Raw genomic sequence first — 21,071 nt, 5'->3', positions numbered from 1 at the left:
GAGAAGATTGCTTGGCTTGGGATCCGTCTCTGCAGGGGCAGGCAGCGCAAGAGGCAGCCTCACTGTCTAATTTTGTTTCCTAGTATGTTTAATAAAATGCACGTTCCATTATTTGCGGTTTTGGCTAAGTTGAGCAACACAGACGTATCCTTCCTGCGAAAAACAGGCGACTTCACTTGGTACCTCGCATCTCTAGGGATCCTGCGGGATTGCAAAGTGGGAGAGGGTCTTACCACAGTGAAGTTTCTCCCATCTCCCAAGTTTAATCTGTTTTCTCTGCCAGTTTTTCCTTGTTATTTGCCCTGCATATTGGAAATAGCTAGCATAACCCATCCTAAACCCATCCCTTCAGCAGTTTCATATTTAAGATGCACAGAACTGCTGTTGATTTTAAATGTAGAGTTGCTGGAAACTTGGATGTCTGTTTTTTGAGTTTAGCGACTTATGTTTTTTGTAGTGAAATGTTTTTTTAAAAATCAATTGAAAATAATGAAAAAACCCCACCTTTATTCATCAAGAGGTTCTTCTAAGAATCTATTTCGCAAGACAGTGCGAGTCTTATGACTTCAGATAAGTCCATAAATTGTTAATAAAGACTTTTGTGCTAACAGGAAAAGCTGCATTACCCCTGCATTTGGTAGAGAAAGATGCTGCGACATACTCGTACCTAATTCTCGCTCAAGCGAGTAAATGAAATGCAGTTGATTTATTTTTGCCTCCCTCCATAGGTACGAAGCAATGGCACTTGATAAATCACCTGCAGCCAGAAACATCTTATGACATTAAAATGCAGTGCTATAACGAAGGCGGTGAAAGCGAGTACAGCAACGTGATGATCTGCGAAACCAAAGGTGAGTGCCGAAATAGTGCATCTGCTCGCCTGTGGGACCACGTGAAGGTGGCATTTTGTGGCATGAAATATCTGCTGTGGTGAATTTTTTTGCAGTGCAAAAGTCAGCTGCAATGGAGACCGTAATTTTGTGGAATGTTTTGGAGGATTGTTTTGTCTTCCAAAGCTGGGATTGTTTTGAACATATGGAAACTGATACGTTGCATTCCCAAGAAAGGCTCTTAGCAAAGCTCTGCAGATTTGCCTTGCTTAAGAGATAGTATTGTTGTTCTGGGTTGGGGTTTTTTTTTTTTTTTTCTGCTGTGCTGATAGCCTCTCCTTAGGAGACAACCGTGCTCTTGAAGATGACAGAATTGATTTGTACATCTGTTTTATGTCTTCGGGGCTCTGTGACACGTTGTATAAGTGCAGACCACAGCAATTGATGGTTATGTTGGCTGCCTCCATCACTAATCCTGCATGCCTCTGGCACAAAGTTTGTACTGTTCTCTGGAAGTGTCAGATACGGCAGTCACATTTATTTTGCAAAGAATTCCTGTCTCCTTTAATCTCTAAAACCAAGTAAGGCTGTAAAGGGAAAATGCAGACAGTAAACTTCAAATGCAGTGCTATGAAAAAATCCTTTTTAAAAAAGAAGAAAAGCCCTCTAGGAGCGGAAGCATCAAAATTTAGCTAAGTTAGTAGTGAAGCCTTTGAAAGAAGGGCTAAGAGCTGCAGGGTTTCAGGCTGTGCGCACAGTTGGTCTTCCTCCTCCAAGGAATGTAGCTTTCTTCCCTAATTTTAAAATCGGCAAGATGTAATCTGTCGTTCATACTGACTGTTTAAAATGCGTCTCCTCCAGGCTTGTGGGGGTGATCCAGCTTGTCTAACGTATCTGCATGGAGGTGCTTGTGTCTCTCTCACCAGCTTCACTCCTAAGCCAGGCACCTCTTCTAGGTTTTTAGTGTCAAATGAAATGAATCTGAGCTGTCATGTGCTGAAAACTAATGTAAATTTAATTGCTGGGTTAAACTGGCATCTCGTTTTCGGTGCTTTTCAGCTCTTGGTATCTTCAGTAGTATGGTTTTGAAAACGGGCTTAGCAGGGTTCACATCAGATAAAAGTAGGTCATCTGGCAGTGGTTAGGCGATAGAAATGCATGTTGTGGTTTTTCCTGACCTCAGAAGTGGAACGATTTGCGCTCTTTCAAGCTGGGAGTTAGTGCTGTTCTAGCCATGCCTATGTTGAGTTGCTCGTTAAAGTTTCGAGTGACCTCAATGAGAGGGTTAGCAAGCTGGATAATAACCATTTTCCAAGGCAAATAGTTATTACCCAATAGTAGTTGGCCTTCTCGTTACAGGTTTTAATATTGACTTGGAAGCTATCTTTCTGAGGCATTAGGATTCTAACTCAGCAGTAATTATTTTCATTTCATAGTGAAAAAACACATTTAGAAAGCACACCTGTACTTGTCTCTTATTTCATCCAGTGAAACGCACACCAGGAGCATCTGAATATCCAGTGAAAGACCTGAGTACGCCACCGAATCCCCCCGACCGGGTTGGGGGAGGCGGAGCTGGGCCTTCAAACGGCCCCGTTCGGAGCAGTGACATGCTGTACTTGATCGTGGGCTGCGTCCTTGGGGTGATGGTCCTTATTCTCATTGTTTTCATTGCCATGTGCCTGTGGAAGAACCGTCAGCAAAATGCCATGCAGAGTGAGTTATTTTTGGTTTCCTTTCATGATGAAAATATTATCAGAGTAAAATTAGTAACGTTCATATTACATTTTATGAATAGGAAGCAGTTTCCTGTTATAAGCCAGCTGGCATTTATTTAGAGATTTGTGCTTTCTAGGTGTGCCTTAGGTGAAGATGTGGGGGTTTTTTTAAGAGCAGCAATGTCTCCATTTCTTTGCATTGATGCTTGCTACCCTGCTGCATTGCTGCACAGTTGTGCTGCCGTTTCACCCAAAGAATGGTTTGTGAAATTCCTGGGCAAAGTTTCTTCAGCTTATGTTTAACTTTAAGCACCTGCATAGGTTTCTGCTGATTGCAGTGGCAGAACTTGTGTGTAATCACAAGTACTTGTTAAAATGTGGAGACTTAAACTCCACATCTCTCCCTCTCTTGTGTATATCTGGAAAGAAAAAGAACTTCCAGTGCTTGGAGGACAAGTCCCTTGTTACCTCTCTGTCTCTTCACCGTAAAATGGAGTTCAATGTCCAAGACTTTTAGTGAGGTGTTAATAGGGAAAACATGCCAGTTTGCAAGTAGGACCCTTGAGCAGACGTGTTGGAGATTAACCACTCTTTTCAAGGTGCTCTGTACCCACCAAACAATCCTGTGCTAGCAGAATCTCTTCAGTAGTCTTTTCTGTTCCTAATGCATAAATCTGCCTTGCTCTTTCCACAGCCTGTGGTTATTTTTAAATGTCCTTACTCTCTGACAAAGAGAAATGAAACAAAACTTCTTGCAAGATAAGATAGTGTCTTCAGCTGCGGCCCAGAGATATTTTCTGGAAGTAGTTCGTAGCAGATAGCAGAGGGCCTACCGATTATACAAATGGCCTGTTTTCAGGATGCTCTTCATAGTGACTGACGTCAGCTGAGTCCTTTCAGACCAACGTTCCTGGTCTGTTCTCCAGGGTGTAGCTGTTTTCCATTTCTACGTTTGTATACTAAGCACTTAGATAGTACAGTTAATTTACAAAAGCTGTAGAAGGAGAAAATAAGTTTCTTTTGTTTCTTAGAGGTGCTCGTTTAACTTCTCATTTGGCAATAAATATGCTTTTGGTAATAATGTCTCCTGCAGAATATGACCCTCCTGGCTATCTCTATCAAGGGGCAGATATCAACGGGCAAATGATCGAGTACACGACCTTACCCGGCACAAGCCGAGTCAATGGCAGCATCCACAGAAACTTTATAACCAACGGCGGCCTCAGCAACGGCTGTCCGCATGTCCATCATAAAGTTGCTAATGGAGTTAATGGGATCATGAATGGAGGAGCTGGGCTGTACCCAGGGCACACCAACTCCCTGTCCAGGATGCACATGGACTATGAACATCCCCACCATCTCGTGAACGTAAGCTCTTGTGCCGGGTGGAAGGCTCAGCCTAGACCTTGGGATTTATTCAGAGGTTGTAGAAGCAGACTTAATTTGCGTGGGGGAAGTACTCATCCATTGATAAAAGCCAGTTCCACTAAATTACTTATCCCAGAGGAAGCAACTGGCCTGATATTTCTGATACAAACATCATGGTTTTCATTTGAGAATATCAGATGACAGCAAGAATTCCACTTACTCTGGGAAATCTGCCTCTACCCTCCTTCTAACAGCACGTAAGCTTTGAGAATGCTTCAGTACTGGGCTGAGATACTTTACTTGTACATATGGTATTTCTCAATCTTCAAGTTAAATAGATTTAATTATAGCTGCTTATTCTGCAGCTTTATGGATCACCCATTTTTCCCCCACCTGTTTCAGATCTGTAACTCTAAGCAATGCTATTAATTATGGCAAAGCACGAATGTAGCAGGAGGTTCCATAAAATAAAATGCCCCATACATCTTGAAATGCAGCAATGTAATAAGGCTTTTTTTTTTTTTAGTCCCTTGTTTGTGACTGTTGAGACAGGCTCATTTTTTGTTTTGAAATTTAAAATAAAATTAAAAACTAATTTAAGCCTGTGATCCAGCCTTTGTATGCTGTGGAAAAATACTTCATTTGCTGAAATGTGTCCTGTTTCCAAGAGAGAATAATGATTTCATTATTGTCTATGGAAACAGATGGCTTGCATTCAAACTTACTAAACTTACTCAAAACTGTGAACATTGCCCAGGAAAACTGAAAGAAAAAGTTCAAAAGTCTGAATAACCCATGCTGTTTCTGGAGAAAAAAAAAAAATGGGGCTATTGTTTGTGTTAGTAATTGAACACAAGCACTTTGTTTTATTGAACAACAAATTAGCACTTGCACAGTAGTTGCCACTTCAGTTAACTCCAGCTTTGAGTCCAGACCAGTTGGTTCTTCACCTGATTCTGTCTTTGGTTTGCTCATGTAGCAAGAAGTGCCACTTTTTGGTTGCTTTCAAGAGCAACCAAGGCTGAAACTGTGTTTTTTCGGACATGTCCAACCTCCCAGTGGGTAAAATTCTCCAAAAGTCTCCAACCACACAAGCCCCCAGGAAGGGAGGATTTTGCAGTGCTTGAAAGCTCTCCCGTGAGAAAGCTTGGGGGCTTACATTGATGCTTTGTCCCTCTTACTTTTATGTTTTTTGGGGGAAGGAAGGAAGTACACATGTGGTAACACAGGTCTCAGGGCTTGGAGCTCCCCTGTGCCACGAGGTGGGATGTGCAATGCCTCTGTCTCACTGCAAATAGTTGACTGGGCTGAGTTTTTCTTTTCCCCCCTCCATGTTGTAGAAAGTTTGAGTCACACAATCTCTTCCCATGTAGAAGGATCGGGACTGGCATGCGGGTGAGGCATGCAGAGGAACAGGATGTTCTTATCCTCATTAGGGCTCTCTTTATTGTTTCATTGATTGGGCTAAATGAGGAAGAGAGAAACTGGCCAGGATGGCAATCAAGACTAATTAGGCATTTCCTCAGTGTTCCCTATTGCACTGAGCGGCCTCAAAAACTTAAGGATAAGCCCTGGTTTAGCAGAAATAGGGATTGTTAGATAGTTACCTACCACTTGAAATCTCAAAAGCCAGGTGAGCTTTCCCAAACTGGCTCCCCTCCTGAAACATGGCGTGGTAGCCCAGCTCCGCAGTGCCGTTTTCGAGTGGCTCCCGCATCAGTGTCCGCCTAGTCTTTAACAATGAGGTATGTGTTAATCTGGGCATTTTTACTTGCTTGTAATGGCCCCTTCAGCCAAAACTAACAACACAAAATCCCTCTCACCCAGAGTCATTGCTGGCTAAGGAATTACCCCATCTGTAAAAATATTAAATGTTTCAAAAATCAGTGTAGCGAAGTAAACTGATCTAATCGGAGTAATTACAGGAAAGTGGGATGGGTTTATATTGTGACATCAGCCCTGCAAATTTAATACTCTGTCTCCCCAAACAGGCACAGTTTGCTAATGAACAGCAATTTGCTTTCATGTCTGTCATCAGTGTTAAAAATAAACATATTTACAGTGTGTTTATTAAATTAAACCTGAGCGTATTAAGCTGAAAACAGACCAGGGAAATTACCACATACTTGTCTAAGCTGCGGTTATTTACTTTTCTCTGACACACATGCTGGCAAAAACCCTCCACTTGACTTTGTATAATAGCTCAGTGTTGCCATGCCACGTTACGGGGCACGGATCTGAAGATTGATAAGGTGATTAGAGTTTGAAAACAAAGTGAAAGGGCTTGGGGCACTAGCTTGAGCTGAACTGCCTCCTCGGTGACTCTCTCTTGTATCTTTGAACAGTGATTGATTTCTCTCTCTCTTTTTTTTTTTTTTTTTTTTTCATTAATCCTTCCTGCTGCAGGGTGGTGGGTTGTACACAGCAGTGCCACAGGCTGACCCCTCGGAGTGCATCAGTTGCCGAAATTGTCGGAACAATAACAGGTGATGTAAAACTCACGTGAAGGCAGGACCTTCACAAACAGAAGCCCTCACTGTGTGCTGTGTTAAAGCTGGGGCAAACAAAAGCAGAGAGCTTGAGTCCTGGCAGAGGGTATGGAGGAGCTCGATGTCAGTGTATGACTTGGAGAGCAGTTGGTGGTTGTCTGTGGGATGGAATAAAACGAGTTATTAAACCCCCAGAGCTCATTTTGCTCAACATATTCCTCTGAAGCTCTCTAGGAAGCGAGGCAGGTTGGGCACTGGATTTTCTTTTTTAAACCTTATTTCCTGTGTTTTCTTCAGTTTTGAGATAACAAAATCATTCCGTATGGAGTTTGTCAAATAGGATTTAATTGGTCTTCTGTATTTTACATTTCCTGCCATTCTCTTAAGAACACCAACGACCTAGAGTCGCAGCTTTGCTTTCACAACGCTGTTCTTTGTAAAACATGGGATTTGAGGTTCTTCAGGCCTTCAGGAGCACTTTGGCCAGCCATTGTCAGCGTGGGATACATTTTTTTGTATGAGAAAAAGGATTCTTCTATATAATAAGGGAAAATCTGTCTTCTACGTTGTAGCTGGGAGCCTGGATTTTTATTAGGTTTTTCACTTTTGAAAGTTTTAAAGAATATCCTTCCAGGCTTCTGACTAAATCTCTGGTTATTTTAATGGCTAAAAATAGGACTGGAAGTCAGACGTGCTGGACTGCTCTGACTGGTAAATTCTGGATTTTTTCAATCATACTTTGAATTTTCTGTCTTAATAAAATTGTCATCTGCCTTTAGGTGTACATTTGGAGAAGCTGAGTTGAAATTAAGCTGTTGTTGAAGGCAGAAAACATGTTCTCTTTATTTTCATGGTTTTACTTTTTAAAATATAACTTATAATAGGCTTTAAATTCTTCCTCCTTCCATAAATATATGCTTGATAGTGTGATGGAGACGGGCTGCTACTCGCAGGTAGAGCTGGGCACACTTTGTCTGGACCAGTGTCACGGCTGGTCTCTGGGGAAAGCAAGCTACCGTTTCCTTACAAGCCAATTGTCTGTTTTCAAGGCAGGCTGTGTAACAGCAGTCATCAAGATGTGTACGACTGGCCGTAATTTGGAACATGCTGTATGTATTATACTGTAATTAAGAGCTTGCTTTCCAGTTTTAAGCATATTTAAATTTTTAATTGCTCTTTCTTTCTTAAGAAAGCAGGGAGAATGGGTTCCCTCCTCTGCAACTGTACTGTTCCTCCCAGATGGGTCATCAGCAGGGTCTGAACTTTGAATTTTCACATCCCTGTTCTATATTTGACTGCTTGATAGAGAAACAAGTTGTCCTTTACAGCTGCCTTGCCCCACAGGGGACCGTTAACCTCCGTTTGGCAGGAGAGCTGCACAGCTGGGACCGCTCCATTCCCTTCCTGGTGCTGGGGGAATGGAAGGAGGACATGGGAGAGGGGAACAAGGATGACCAGAAACGTGCTGGAGTATTACACCAGGGGCCAGGGAGCTGGATGTATGGCCAGGGCAAGGAGGAGGAGAAGGAGGAGAAAGGCCTGGTGGGTTAGCGCAGTCAAGTCAGTAGCTTTTGGCAAGTGGGAATTTGGGGCTGGAGTCTTTTCCCCATCTTTGCTCAGCCTCGTAGCTACCTTACGCAGGTAAGGGCTGTCCCCTCCATCTGCTCTCCTGTTTGTGCAAAGAGGACCCGTGCCTTGTCCCACCCTCGAATTATTGCACCTTGTGTACTAAAACCAGGCAATTCCCTCTGCAAAACACCCATGTGATGACGGGGGAAGGTCGGTTCAAGTGGAAACACCTCTAGCAGGGTGACGGTCTCTAACTCGTGAGCATTTCAGGAGCACGTGGCCTTGCTCATACGTTCCACCTTGGCACTGCTAATTCCTAAATGTGCCTGTTTCCACTGAACGCCTGGAGTTGTTGCTGATTTGGGTTGAATTTAGCAGTCATTTGAATTGTGACCATGTGCAAATGAATCCTAAAGGTTTAGCATATTTAATAGCTGGCTATCGTGGCTGTTTTCAGCAATAGCCATCTCGGAGCAGGTTTTATTATTACAGTGGTGAAATCCCTCGGTCTTCTGTTTAAATTAGCACTTTATGCTCTCGTAACTGCTCATGGAGGCTTGCCAGAGGTAGAAGTTGCTGAAACGTGGATACCTGCTTTGCTATTGCAGACAAAGCCAGTAAGAAGAGTGTGGTTTACGCTTGCTACATTAGGATTGAGAACTGATTTTTTTATTTTCTGGTGCTTTTGCACTAAAGTTTTCTAGATAACCTGATGGTTGCAGAGGAAGTTACCGTTTTGCAGATTGCTCTTCTTTGCAGATTTGCTGTGTTCTGATCAGAAATCTGAAATACACATTTGACATAAAGCAGTGTCGGTCTGTTTTTCCAGCTTTTTAAATCTACATTATGCTGGTGCAGGCTTTTAAATTAGAATATAGTTTGGTAGGATTTTAGCACTGAGAATTGATAGAAAATGTGTTTTCTGCAGCAGGGATTTTACATCACTATTCATGCACTCTCTGCTCTGGATATACCAATGGCTAGTTTCCATCAAAATGTGGTTATTTAAGCTTAAAGAACTGAACTGCTGTCTTGAAACATCATTCAAGCCCGTACAGTAATACAAAGAACTACACCGACCTCTGTATCTTTAAAAAGAAACCCCCATAAACATGCAAAGCCAAGCATTTTAAATGGGTTCCTCTAAGACTTTTTTTTTTTTTAAATAATAAGTGAGTGCAGTCAAAACCTCTGCGGAAAGAAATGCAAACTAATAAATGGATTTGTTTGAAGACCAGATGTGTTTCATGTGGATTCTTCAGTGGCTTCTGTGGTATTTTGGTACTTGGAATAATGATTTTGGAGGTAGTTATGGGAGCAGAAGGACAAAATAGGAGAGTGAAGGTTGAAAACGAAGCTTGGTGCTGCTCCGTCCTCATGGCATTTGGGAGGGGAGCAGGCTCCCGGGGCAATACCGCAGCTGCTGGAGGGAATCCCCCCTTGTCCCGTGTTTTGGCTTTGCAAGTGAAACATCTGCTGGAGGGGAAACTTGTTCTGGTTCCTCCTCTAGAAAGTTTATTTGCGTTATTTGTGGATGTTTTGTTGCTCTTTCAGGTCTGGCAATATTGATCACGGTTTTCAGGTGAAAATGTAAACTGAAGCTCCAAGTGAGGTTCTAGGACAAGTCCCTTGAACATGATGTTTTTATGCATCGCTGTGACCTTTTTAATTCAATAAAAGTGCTTTTGGGGAGTTGGGCAGGACCTTCCTGTGATTGCCAAGCTTAATGTCTCCTGGTTTTAAACCCATCTGAGCTTATTACTTTGGTGCTGAGGGTTCAGCTGCTATCAAAGTAGGCTCTGATGGCTGTTACCCTGTCACTGGTGATGTCAAAGTCCATCTTCCCCCCCCCCTCTTTCAGCAATACAACGATCAGCTCTGCTCAGTTTTGGGCCAGAATCATTCTAAAGAAACATGCTGTGCTACCAGATAAGCTGGCACCTGAACAGGTAGGTCCCAGGTATCAATTTTTATATTTCAAAGTGCCAGCACTTAGGCAGCATCCCAGTAATAACCAGCTGCCTATAGCAAGATGCATTAGGCTTGTCACCATGAGCAGAACAGGCAATGGATATATTTAAATTTGGCAGGAAAAAAAAAGAAAAATAGCTCTTGAGTTGTATCCATATCAACATATTAAAAACTTGAAGCCTGTTTAGCCTTCACGGGAGCATTTCGGAGTATCACTGGTTCATGGTGGGTTTGAATGCTCTCCATCCTTATTTTGATGCTTTTATCTGCAGATCCATCTGTTCTGCGCTGCAAAACACGGAGCGTTTTGGGGGCTAGTTTCCCAAAGTTTATGGCAGCCGTACAAGTGAACCTTTTACTTTTGCGGTAATTATGGTTTTGTATAAAACCACACTGAAGTGTGATTTTTGGGCTTTCTTACATAGGAATTGCTTATATAAATGTTCGCCGAGGCCACGTTCACAGCGTTCCAAACACTGTAGGCATTTTCCCTGCCTGCTGCAATGGTATGCACGTCTCTTAAGGTCCAGCTCCTTTTCATTTAAAGGTTAAATAGCTTGGCTGTAATAATTGATTGAGCAGCTTAACTTCAATTTCACAGCCTTACGCAGGTATTATAGGGCCACAGTCTGATTTACACAGTGGGGGGGGTATATTTATAATATTGCATATATTTTTCTAACTTGTGTTCACTCTGATAACGCTTAGTATTTATTTTCCAAGGTACTTAAGTTTGCTGTTTGGGTTTCAAACTTGAGCTCTTTTTCTTGGCAGTGAAAACCTGTTTTATGGGGCTGCCTTGATGGAGAAATGGACTCACAGGTCGGGTCATCAGGTCACAATCAATGGGCGAAGTAACCGAGCGCATGTTTTGAATGCTTTCAGCTGTCTGTTGGGATTAAAAAATGCTCGATCCGTTTCTTAATGTCAGGATTGATCTAAAAATATATGTAAAGCTTATTTGGCAAGCTGTCTGACTGTTGTTACAGTGAACGATACGTGGTAAAGTACTTAAAAATTGCAGTTTCTCAGGATAAGTGATGGAAAGAAGCAGCTCTGAGTAACCCCGCTTTGGCTTATGTCCCATCTGCAGGTGTTTCACCAAAACCAATGGCACTTTCAGCAGCAACGCACTACCTGTTGTGCCCCTTGTAGCACCTTATCAGCAGGATGGTTTGGAGATGAGACCTCTGAATCACCACGTCATGGTGGCCATGTGCTTGGCCTCCACTGTCCCGGAGTGCAGCGCCCGGCTGGAGGAGGACAGCAAGGAGAAAGCAGAGCAGCCCTCAGCCCAGCATCCCTGCTGTCAAGAAGGCATGAACCGGCTTTCCGTGGATTACACGGACGGTAAGGCGTTCCGGAGAGGATAGTGCCCGGCTTTGAAGCTGGGAATATTCTGTAGGACAGCTGTAGGGCGCTTAATTTATTGCAGAGAAGCTAGTAATTAAGCCCACAAAAGACCTGCCTTTTTGAGAAAGATTAAGCATTCTACCTTTCCCATTGTGGAAAAGAGGAGCAGCGATGCTCAGGTGCCTGTGGCTGTCGTGCCCTTTGTGACTGATGCCTCTAAATGGAGCTCATTGAGCAGGCGTGCTCCAGATAACGAGGCTGTGACTGATTTATGCTGCCTCGCAGCTGCTTGCACCTACAGCATACCCGTGGTCTCCCGAAACCACTGAAATGCTACCTAATGGAGTTTTCCCTAATGAGCAGGCATCCGTGACGGCCTAGAGCCCTCCTGTAGGCATGAACAGGCGCAGAAATGTAGGTGGGAGTTGGGCTGACCTAATCGGTGTGACCTATTTGATATCAGTCCCATCGGCGTGCTCGGATAGAGCCAATGCTCTGAGCTGTTGCCTAATGTTTTGTGTCTGGTGTGGTGGGAATGAGCCTGAGCTCAAAGAGCATCAGCCACTCTTACTAATCTGAATTTTTTGGGCTTGTGGGTCCATCGAGCTGAAAGAAGAGGTGATCTACTTAAAAACAAAAACAAAAAAACCCAACACCAACCAACCAACCCACCCTGCTCTTGCTTTGCAGGTGGCAACTGCATGCACTCGGAAACGTCGAACCACGTTTTGAGCTGGAGTCCCCTTATTCTGCAGCCTGTTTCAAAGGACTGTAAGGAAAAACCAGGATGGAGTTCATCTGGAGTCACCTTAAACGGTTCTGGGGACCTTCGGCAGCTCCAGCTGCAGGAAACCTGAGGAAGTGACTGTTGTCCCCACTTAACGCCAGTAACTGCACAGCAGAGTCGCTGAAAAGGAGTGATGGAGGGATGTTAATTATAACAGAGAGAGTCACTATTTATTTTTTTGTAGTAGTGTCATATGAATGTATCTTGTTTTTAAAAATGGTTGCCTTTTTATATTATTTATGCCTTGAAATTCCTTTTTTGTTCCCCCCCCCCCCCCCCCCCCCCCGCAAAACTAGCCTGGTTACGTGTATAAAAAAGAATTGTAATAATATAAAGAACAACGATGGGAAATACGGAGTGTGTTTTCCATGGCATATTACCAGTGCGAGAAGCGCTTCAGAGGAGTCTGATACAGGGATTTAGCGAAGCGGGTCTGATGCTTATGACCGATGGCTGCCGCCTCCCCGGCAGCTCGGCGTTGTGGTACTTGAACCCTCCTTCCTATGAACACCTCCCATCCTCTTTTGGTTTCTGTGGGAAGGACCCAGTGGGTAAATACAAAAATAAATAAGAAAAAAAAACCTTCGCTGAGTCTGTACAGCACGGCTTGAGGCACAGAGCTCGGTTTGGCGACTGTTTGTGTCTTTAGGTGTTCGATAACCCTTATGTTTGCAGAAGCGTGGATGAAAATCCAGCCTGTCTCGCCTTCCCACTTGCAGAAGACAAAAATCTAGTTCAACTGCGCTTTTAACTCCTTGGTTTGAGGGAACACTAACAGCTTGAATAGCCTCTGAAATGAAACAAGCTGTGTTGAAGCAGCTCCCACCTGCCCTGCGCGCGGCTGTAAGAAACCTGCCTGCCCCTCCGAAACAGCATGATGTAGGTGTTGCAACATTTAACTGCAGGGTTTGGGGGTGGTTTGTTTTTTTTTTTTTCCTTTCCAAATTTAATCAGAGTAAATAAAACAAACCGGTGCTTGTAAAGCACTACCTCCCCCAAAAAAATTCAAGAGCGCATAACCCCAGAAATGAGGCGTGTAAATTACAGTTACGGCCGCCCTGAGGCGACACATGTGCAGCCGCCTTTTCAGGGAGCGAGTATTTTTCTAGCCAGCGCAGGCTGCGGGGCTGGGAAGGGAGGAAGCGATGCCGGCCTGGCTGGAACTGCTGCAAACCCCTCGGGGAGCAAAGGCACTACAGGTGCAGCAAGCCACTTTGTGAGCCGTGGGGTTTTAGGGAGCGATTTCTGTTTGAGGAAGAAGCTCTTGCAATCTGCTTTGGTAGCAGCATCTCTCTGTGGGCTGTTTTAAGTGTTGTGGTGGGTTGGGGGTTTTTTCCTTTTATTGTATTATTTATAAATATATTGGGGTTTTTTTGTTTGTGGGGTTTTTTTTTTTTTAGGGTTGTGTGTCCTCCCAGCCAGAGCTGCCTAATTCTGAAACTCCCTGCAAACCTGCTGCTGCCACCCTGGACCTCACACTGTGAAACCCGTGGGCTTCGACTGCCACCTACCCCAGAGCCGCTGCAAAGCCCCGCTCCTCTCTCTTCATTTATCTCCTCCTCTCCTAAAGTCGGCCTTCTCTGTCTGCTCCTTGCAGCGTGGCTTTACCCTCGCTGGATTTTTTTTCCTTCACAAGACCTGCTGCATGGCTTTCCCTGGTTTCTGAAGGAGATTGGCAGGCGAGTGGTGGTGTTTTACCTCTGGCTGCTTGTTTTCCCCAAATGCTGAGATTCAACCACATTTTTAAACAACCTCGCTTAAATCAGACCCTGCACATGCCCAGCTTTATCATGGTTGTGTCATATAAAGACACTGTATTTTCCCAAGAAGCTGTAATATTCCTTCGAAAATTTTATGTATTTTGAAATGATGCTGATTTTGCAGGGGATTGGGGCAGGGTGGTTTTTTTGGGGGGTGGTTTGATAGAGAGTGTGATGCTGCTTTAATGGCAGGAGAGGGGATTGATACTCCACGAGCACTGAAGTGAGGGTTGGTTCTCATCACTCGATACTTCCCAACAGGTTATTAACCAAATACAGGAGAAAACGGCCAGAGACACTCTCGTTTGTCATGTACACAAGAAGACGAGGGCCAGGGAAAGCTAGGGACCGCTTGACCCTTTCCTTGGTCCCCACGTCCCTCACTGCTTGCACCAACATGGGGAAAAACCATCACTAATCGCTATTTTTAATATCCTGCGGTTTGGCCTGAAAATGGGGAGTTTGGGGTGAAAGACGAGGACTCCTTCCCCACCCCACCACAGCTTTGTCCTTTCTTCGCACCGCATAAAATTCAGCATGGTCCCAAAACAGCATCCACGACCGCAGCCGATGCAAGCCCTTGGGCTGAGAGCGGAGCTTTGGCCCTTGGGCTTTTTCCCGTCAGTGAGAAAATATTTATTTTAGCCTAAAAGTTTATTTTAACTCCAGAAGTAACTGAAGTCTCGAAGCTGAGCTGGAGGGGCTTTTGTGAGGTGCCAGCAGGCTCATCCTCATGCTTGGGCTGTGCTGCTTTTTATAGCCATGGGTAAAACCTGGTGTGAGCTTTTTGGCGAAGCCTCCCCCATTTCTTACTGCCTGGGCTATATCATGATTTCAACGGTCCTCCGTACTTTTTTGGGGTTAGAAAACCCTTTTTAAATATTTTAAAGAAGCAAAACCCCTTTGCCACCAGCCCCAAATTTTTGTGCCGGGTCTGGATCGCGGATATTTTTCCAGCTGCTGAGTTTTGACTTCGGCAGCACCGTAGGAGCCGAGGCTTGGGAGACGCGTCCACCCTTCCTGGCTTTATTAATATGAAGGGACAAGCGGGATGCGGCATGGGCTAGCGCCACGGTCCCGGGATGTGAAACAAGGGGAGAAAATGGAAACAGAGGTTATGGCGTCGCTGTCACGGTGATGGTGACGTTAACCGGCTGGTCATCGGTGGTGTCCGGCGGTGCCGAGAGTGGCTCTGCAAGGGGTGGGAGAGCCCCTGGTGATGCCGGGTGGGTGCTGGGTCACTGGGGTGGGTGGCTCAGCCTTCGTCTCGCCCCATGGGTGCCGTTACCTGCTGCTGCGCCGGGGGCAGCCAGCTCTTCTGGTGCCGGTGCTGCTCCGTCCTCCCTGCTTGCGGCTGTTTCAGCATCCTCTGGCGTGCCGATGGGCTCCTGGGCACCAGGACCGGCCCTGGGGGAGGGCAGGTGGGGGTCTCACCAGCGCTGGGGTGTGGGAGCAACGGGCCAAGGGCGTTTGGGCACTCACGTGCGGAAGAGCAGGTCGTGCAGCCCTGGGGACAGACAGATGGATGTGAGGTGCAGGCACCTGGGGTCTGGCCGTGGCCCCCACTGAGCCCCCCTGGCCCCAGCACTCACGTGGGAGGGCGTCCCGGTGGCAGGCAACGCAGCGCACGGCTAGGAACGATGCCACGGTGGCCACCAGCATCCCTGCCGCTGCTGCCCCCATCACTGCTGGGTAGGCCTCGAAGGGAGGCTCGGCTGGAAGAGAGCAGCTGCTGTCAGCCTGTCCCCCCTGCACCGCCCCCCCCAGGGGTAATTGGGTAACGAGGCACCCATGTGTGAGCTGTGCAGAGGGAGAGGAGGGAGAGTGGCAGGCAGCAGGCACCCCCAGCCAGGGCCTGGCAGAGCCTGGAAAGGCAGAGGGAGGTGGGAGCCTGTGCCTGTTCACTCTGGAACCTACTGATGGCGCTCGCACGGCTCCGCAGTTCCATCACGATGCAAATGTTGCCCTTCGCTCAAACCCTGCTCTGCCCATACAGAGCAGCATCCCCTGCCCACTTCACCTGGCGTCTGCACCTCGGAGGGGTGCCCGGCTGTCCGGTGGTTGACGGCCAGGACACGGAAGGCGTAGACTACAGCCGGGTCCAGCCCCCCCAGGCGCCAGTCGCGGGAGTGGGGCTCGATGTCGCCAGCGGCAGTTTCCCAGGGGCCGGGCACACGGCGGGGGGGTTTCTTAGCTTGGCGCTGCTGCACCACGAAGCCGGTGAGGTTGCCGGTGCCCTGCGTCCGCCACTCCAGCCACACCTCGGTGCGCGCCCGCGTGTACCGCAGCTTGCTGATGGTGACGTTGGGGGGGGCCGGGTACCCTGCGGCGAGACGGCGCCCAGCAGGAGGGGGCTGACCCCCACGCACCCCAAAAGCCCACCCCAGGGACCCCCCCACACACACCCCTCCCACGACTCACGGTCCACGCGGAGGCGGACGGGGAGGCTGGCACTGCCCACGGCATTGGCCGCGGCACAGCGGTAGATCCCGCCGTCTCCCGGCCACTCGGCATCCCGGATGGTGAGGTTGACCCACGCTTCTCCCCGCTCTAACCAATACTTGGCCAACCCTGGCGTCACCTCCTGCTCCTTGGCATCGTACCAAGCTACGGCGGCGCCGAGATCAGCACCGCCGCTGCCGCCGCGTTGCCGGCACGCCAACCGCACCTCGCTGCCCTCCAGCACTGCCACCTCGCTCCTCTCCGCCTCAAGTTCGGGGACCTCTGCGCGGCAAGAAGCGGGGGGACGGAGCTGGCGGGGACGCGCGACGCCACTGCGGCACAGGGAGGGCACGTGGGGACGGATCCGGCTTACCCAGCCGCAGGCGGCACTCGGCGCCAGCGGCCCGTAGCGGGTGGGCAGCTGCGCAGACGAACTCCCGGCCCCCCAAGCTGCCGTCGGCGCTCAGCACCAGGACGGTGGCGGAGGGCGCGGGGTCTCCCACCGCCCGGCCCCCGCCGTCGTGCCAGCGCAGGGTGACCGGCGGCGTTCCCCCCTCCCACTGGCACCGCAGCATCACGTACTCATCGCCCTTGGTGGCCGCTGCCGCGCAGGAGGGGCCACCGGCCGGGACCCCTGCGGGATGGAGAGGCGTCAGGGCGGGGTACCGTGATGCTGTGCCGAAGCGTCACCCCCCCCCGCAAAAGGAGACACCCCCCTGCTTTGCACCCCGGCTGTGCCGTGGGGACCCCCATTCTGGAGCAAACTGAGGTTGTTGGAGGTCCCAGCCAAGGCAACATCACCTTGGGGTGCGCATCCCATGGCTTGGTCATGCCATGGGGGTCACCGCGGCTCCGCTGTGCCAAGGTGGGGGGGGGGGGGGGCGGGTGTCAGGATTTTTTGGGGAGGGTGGAGGGGGACCCGTCCGCACTCACAGAGGGTGGTCCCACAGGCAGCCCCCTGCGGCAGCGCGGGGTGGGAGGCCAGGCAGGAGAAGGAGCTGCCGTTCCTGGTGGCCGCCCCTGGCTGGATGCTGGCGGCCATGGAAAAACTGCTCCCCATCACCCCCTCTTCCTCCTCCTCCTCCTCCTCCTGGGGGCCCACCCAGCGCAGCCGTGCCGGGGGGAAGCCCCCCAGCCAGCGGCACCGCAGGGCCACGTCCCGCAGGTCACCGGTGGCTAGGGCAGAGCAGCTGGGGCTCCCGGCTGGTGGATCTGCAGGAGACCATCAGCGCTGGGGTAGAGTGGGAGGGGGTTGTCCCCCTCCATGCCCAAATTGCCCCTCGCACCCGTGTCCTCACCGGGGAGCCGCGTTGGTCCACCTTGCCCCGGGGGGGGGTACGCACCAGGCCACCCCCCCGCCCTGGGGGTTACTTACAGTAGACAGTGAGGACGATGGTGGCCTGGGTGCGGGTATGGAGGTGGGTGTTTTCGGCCAGGCAAGTGTAGGTGCCCGCCTGGGCGCGGGCGATGGCGGCGATGATGTAGGTCTGGCCGGTGTGGACCTGGGAACCGTTGTGGAGCCAGACGTAGCGGCTGGGGGGGTTGGAGGGAGCCAGGCAGCTCAGCACCACGTCCTCCCGCTCGCCCGCCGAGAAGCCCCCCTGCTCGGGGGAGAAGGGCTCCATGCTGATGGCTGGCTCATCGGGGCCGTCTGCGGTGACACAGAGGACCCTTAGCCACCAGGATGTCCCTACAGAGGGGACGCAGCCCTCCCCGGAGCGTCTTCCCACTGGTGGGAAACCAGGCTATGAAGCCTCCTTAGAAAGGGTGCGCAACAGTGGTTGTGAACACACCATGGTGGCCACTGAGGCACCGTGGTGGCATGGTGCTTGGTGGCCATGGATGTGCCATGGTAGCAAGGTGCATGGTGGCCTTGGACACACCTTGGTGGCTTGGTGGCCATGGATGTGCCATGGTAGCAAGGTGCATGGTGGCCTTGGACACACCTTGGTGGCATGGTGGCCATGGACACATCATAGTAGCATGGTGCTTGGTGGCCATGGATGTGCCATGGTGCATGGTGGCCATAGACACACCTTGGCGCGTGGCAGGCACATGACGGCCACGGCCATGGGACGGTGGCCATGGAGGCATCACGCCTTTTGGCCATGGCTGCACCATGATGGCCACAGAGGCCTCATGGTGGCCACGGACGTACCGTGGTAGCTATGGACGTACCATGGTGGCAGGGTGCTTGGTGGCCATGGTGGCATCTCCAGCCTTGAGGATGCTCCCACAGCCGGTGCCCAAGGCCCCCCACCTTGGGGCAGCCCCCCTCCCTGCCCCGGCAAGGTGGGTCCAAGCCCCGGAGCACTCACAGACGATGTCCAGGTAGACGGGCTCGCTGGTATGGTTGTTGACCTCGTTGTGCACGGTGCAGGCGTACCAGCCAGCGTGGCTGCGGTTGGCGGGCGTCAGGCGCAGCTCTGCCCCGGAGCCCCCCAGCCCTGCGGGGGATGCTGAGGGACCCCCCCGGGGCTCCCGGTGCTGCCAGGAGAAGCTCAGCGGCTCCGTTCCCTCCCGTATGGCGCACGTCAGGGCCACCGCCGCCCCCTCTGGCGCCACCGCCGCCGTCGGCCGCACGAAGGGCTTGGAAACGGGCACTGGGGGCACCCGGCTGTCAGCGGCCCCCGAAGCTGCCGGCCCCTTGCCCCCGTCCTGCCGGGAGCCCCCTCAGATCCCTCCTGTCCCACCTGGGGGTGACCTTGCCAGCCCAGATGATTTATTGGCTAGCGAGGTGCTATAGCGGCTAGCAGGATGGCTAGTGAGAGCATCTACGGGCTAGTGAGGGGAGCGTCCTGGCTGTGGGCATGGGGACTCGCTGGAGCAGCCATGTATGGGCTAATGAGACCAGTTATGGGATGCTGGGTTGGCCAGGGCAAGGAGATGGGCATGGCCAGTGGGCTGCTATATCGACTAGTGGGGTGCTTTGCCAGCTAGCGGGGCGCTACAGTGGCTAGCGGGGCTCTATGTTGGCTAGTGGGGCTCTGTTTGCTAGTGGCACATTTCTAATTGACTGGTGGGGCCCTTTGGTGGCTAGCGGGCCACTACCTTGGTCTAGTGGAGCTCTATGCTGGCTAGCGACATGCTTTGTTGACCGGTGGGGCCCTTCGTTGGCCAGTAGCGTGCTACGTCGGCCAGTGGAAGACTCTATTTGGCTAGTGGGCGAGGGGACGCTTCACGGCAAGGCTGGCCGGCCGGCGGCTTACCCAGGACGCGCAGGAGGACGGTGGCGTAGCCGACGCGGAGCCGTCCCCGCTCCGGGAAGAGCCCCTGGCAGAGGAAGCGGCCCTGGGCGGCTGCCCGCAGCTCCCGCAGCTCCAGCGTCCCGTTGCGCAGGGTCACCCGTCCCAGCATTCCTGTGCCGGGGGCCACCACCACCTCCCCGCCCGAGCCCACCGCCACTGCCCTTGGCGGTCCCGAGCCCGTGAAACTCCAGAAGACCACCGCCGGCGCCGCTGCTGCCGCTGCCGGCCCGCAGCTCAGCTCCACGGCCCGGCCCCGTACCCCCGTCACTGTCTGCTCCTTGTAAGCCACGTCCCCGGCCTCCAGCGGTTGACCTGGCCGAGAGGTGCGGGGAGTTGATCAGGTCTCTGCTTGCCCCCCTTCCCGGGAAAATTTGGGGGGAGGAGGAGGATGGATGAGGTCTCTGCTCACCCCCCACCAGCGCCGGCAGCAGGCAGAGGATCCAGGGCCCCCTCCAATGCAGCGGCGGTGCCCAGCCGCGCTCCATGGTGCCATGTCCCGCACCGAGCCGAAGCAGGGCTGCGCTCTCCAGCCCGACCTCCTCTCCAGTTACCCCTGGGTAATTAGGCCCGGCCCTGATTAACCGTTAATTATTTATAAACCTGCCTGCACGTGGGCAGGGAGGAGAACCCAACGCCGCTGCCTGCCTCAGCCCCTGCAATCTCAGGGCTGAGGCCGGGCGTGCTCATTGCAAGAGTGGCAGCATCACCTCCTCCCCCCCACCCCCCCAAGCAGGGGAAATTTATTCCTGTTACCTCCCCCCCCCTTTTTTTGGCTAAAAGAGAGGAAAATATGCTGCCAACAACCCCCCCCACAATCGAAAACACGGGGTTTTGGAGCTGGGGGAAGCTGGGCGCTCGGCAGCGAGCGGGGTTTGATATTTCATCTCCCGCTCTCCGTGGCGCCCCGGCCCATCAAACATTCATGGTGGGGGTGGAAACGCTGTAACGCAATGCTGGGGGGGGGGGGAGGGGAGGGCCTGGTGCATCCCAGTGGGAGGATTTTGGGGTGCTGATGGTAAGGGGGGGATACAGGAGTCCACTGCATCCCATCCCCAAAGCCAGTATCCACTGAGGAAGGGCCTTGTCCGGAGCAAATCAAGCTTGGGAGGGTGGCAGGACGCAGCCCGGCAGCTGGAATTCCCCTCAAAATGGGGCATTTGCACAAAATTATCCCCAAATCTTCGTTGCTTTTATTTTCTGTGGGCCAGCATCTTTCCCAGGGAGGACATTCACACCCCAGCCCCAGGGCCGGGGTACCCCTGCCGGGATGCAGGACCTTCATCAGGGCAGGGAAGCAGCTCGGGGCACTGGTAAAAAAAAAAAACCAAACCAATATAAAGACTCCCAAATATAAAGATTTTCTGGCCCAGAGGTGCAGAATGAGGCCCAGGGGCTGTGGGGGAAGGCTTTAAAGCCTGCCTTGTTCCAGCCGGCGTTGGGGTGGCGGGGGGAGGAATCTGGCAACACCTGTAGAGATGGGGTTTGGAAAGAAATTTGGAAAGCCGAAGCGAGGGGAGCTGGGCGGTGCTGGCAGAT

The 21,071-nt window shown here is 50.7% G+C and overlaps 2 protein-coding genes across 4 annotated transcripts in view; one reads left to right on the top strand and one right to left on the bottom strand.

The window, feature by feature from the left end:
- The window catches only part of CDON (cell adhesion associated, oncogene regulated), a 54,576-nt gene extending 42,210 nt beyond the window's left edge, over positions 1-12,366 (top strand). For all 3 annotated transcript variants that reach the window (XM_052786289.1, XM_052786291.1, XM_052786290.1), the window contains 6 exons: positions 729-851; positions 2,319-2,546; positions 3,642-3,916; positions 6,323-6,402; positions 11,039-11,295; positions 11,989-12,366. In XM_052786289.1, the coding sequence (XP_052642249.1) occupies positions 729-851; positions 2,319-2,546; positions 3,642-3,916; positions 6,323-6,402; positions 11,039-11,295; positions 11,989-12,155 (1,130 nt within the window). In that variant the 3' untranslated portion in view covers positions 12,156-12,366. The remainder of the gene's footprint in view (positions 1-728; positions 852-2,318; positions 2,547-3,641; positions 3,917-6,322; positions 6,403-11,038; positions 11,296-11,988) is intronic.
- A 1,588-nt stretch (positions 12,367-13,954) lies between these two features.
- On the bottom strand, positions 13,955-20,037 carry VSIG10L2 (V-set and immunoglobulin domain containing 10 like 2). The gene is given in 12 exon segments (XM_052786292.1): positions 13,955-15,037; positions 15,134-15,252; positions 15,328-15,352; positions 15,438-15,560; positions 15,866-16,168; positions 16,267-16,597; positions 16,599-16,921; positions 17,221-17,499; positions 17,663-17,938; positions 18,606-18,890; positions 19,497-19,847; positions 19,945-20,037. Coding segments are annotated over 12 exon segments (2,568 nt in total). The 5' UTR covers positions 20,021-20,037; the 3' UTR covers positions 13,955-14,960.
- Positions 20,038-21,071: the final 1,034 nt, after the last annotated feature.

The sequence above is a fragment of the Harpia harpyja genome, chromosome 4 (assembly GCF_026419915.1).
Source record: "Harpia harpyja isolate bHarHar1 chromosome 4, bHarHar1 primary haplotype, whole genome shotgun sequence".
Taxonomy (NCBI): Eukaryota; Metazoa; Chordata; class Aves; order Accipitriformes; family Accipitridae; genus Harpia; species Harpia harpyja.
The sequence above is the reverse complement of the archived record's forward strand: the minus strand, read 5'-3'. Positions and strand labels throughout refer to the sequence as shown.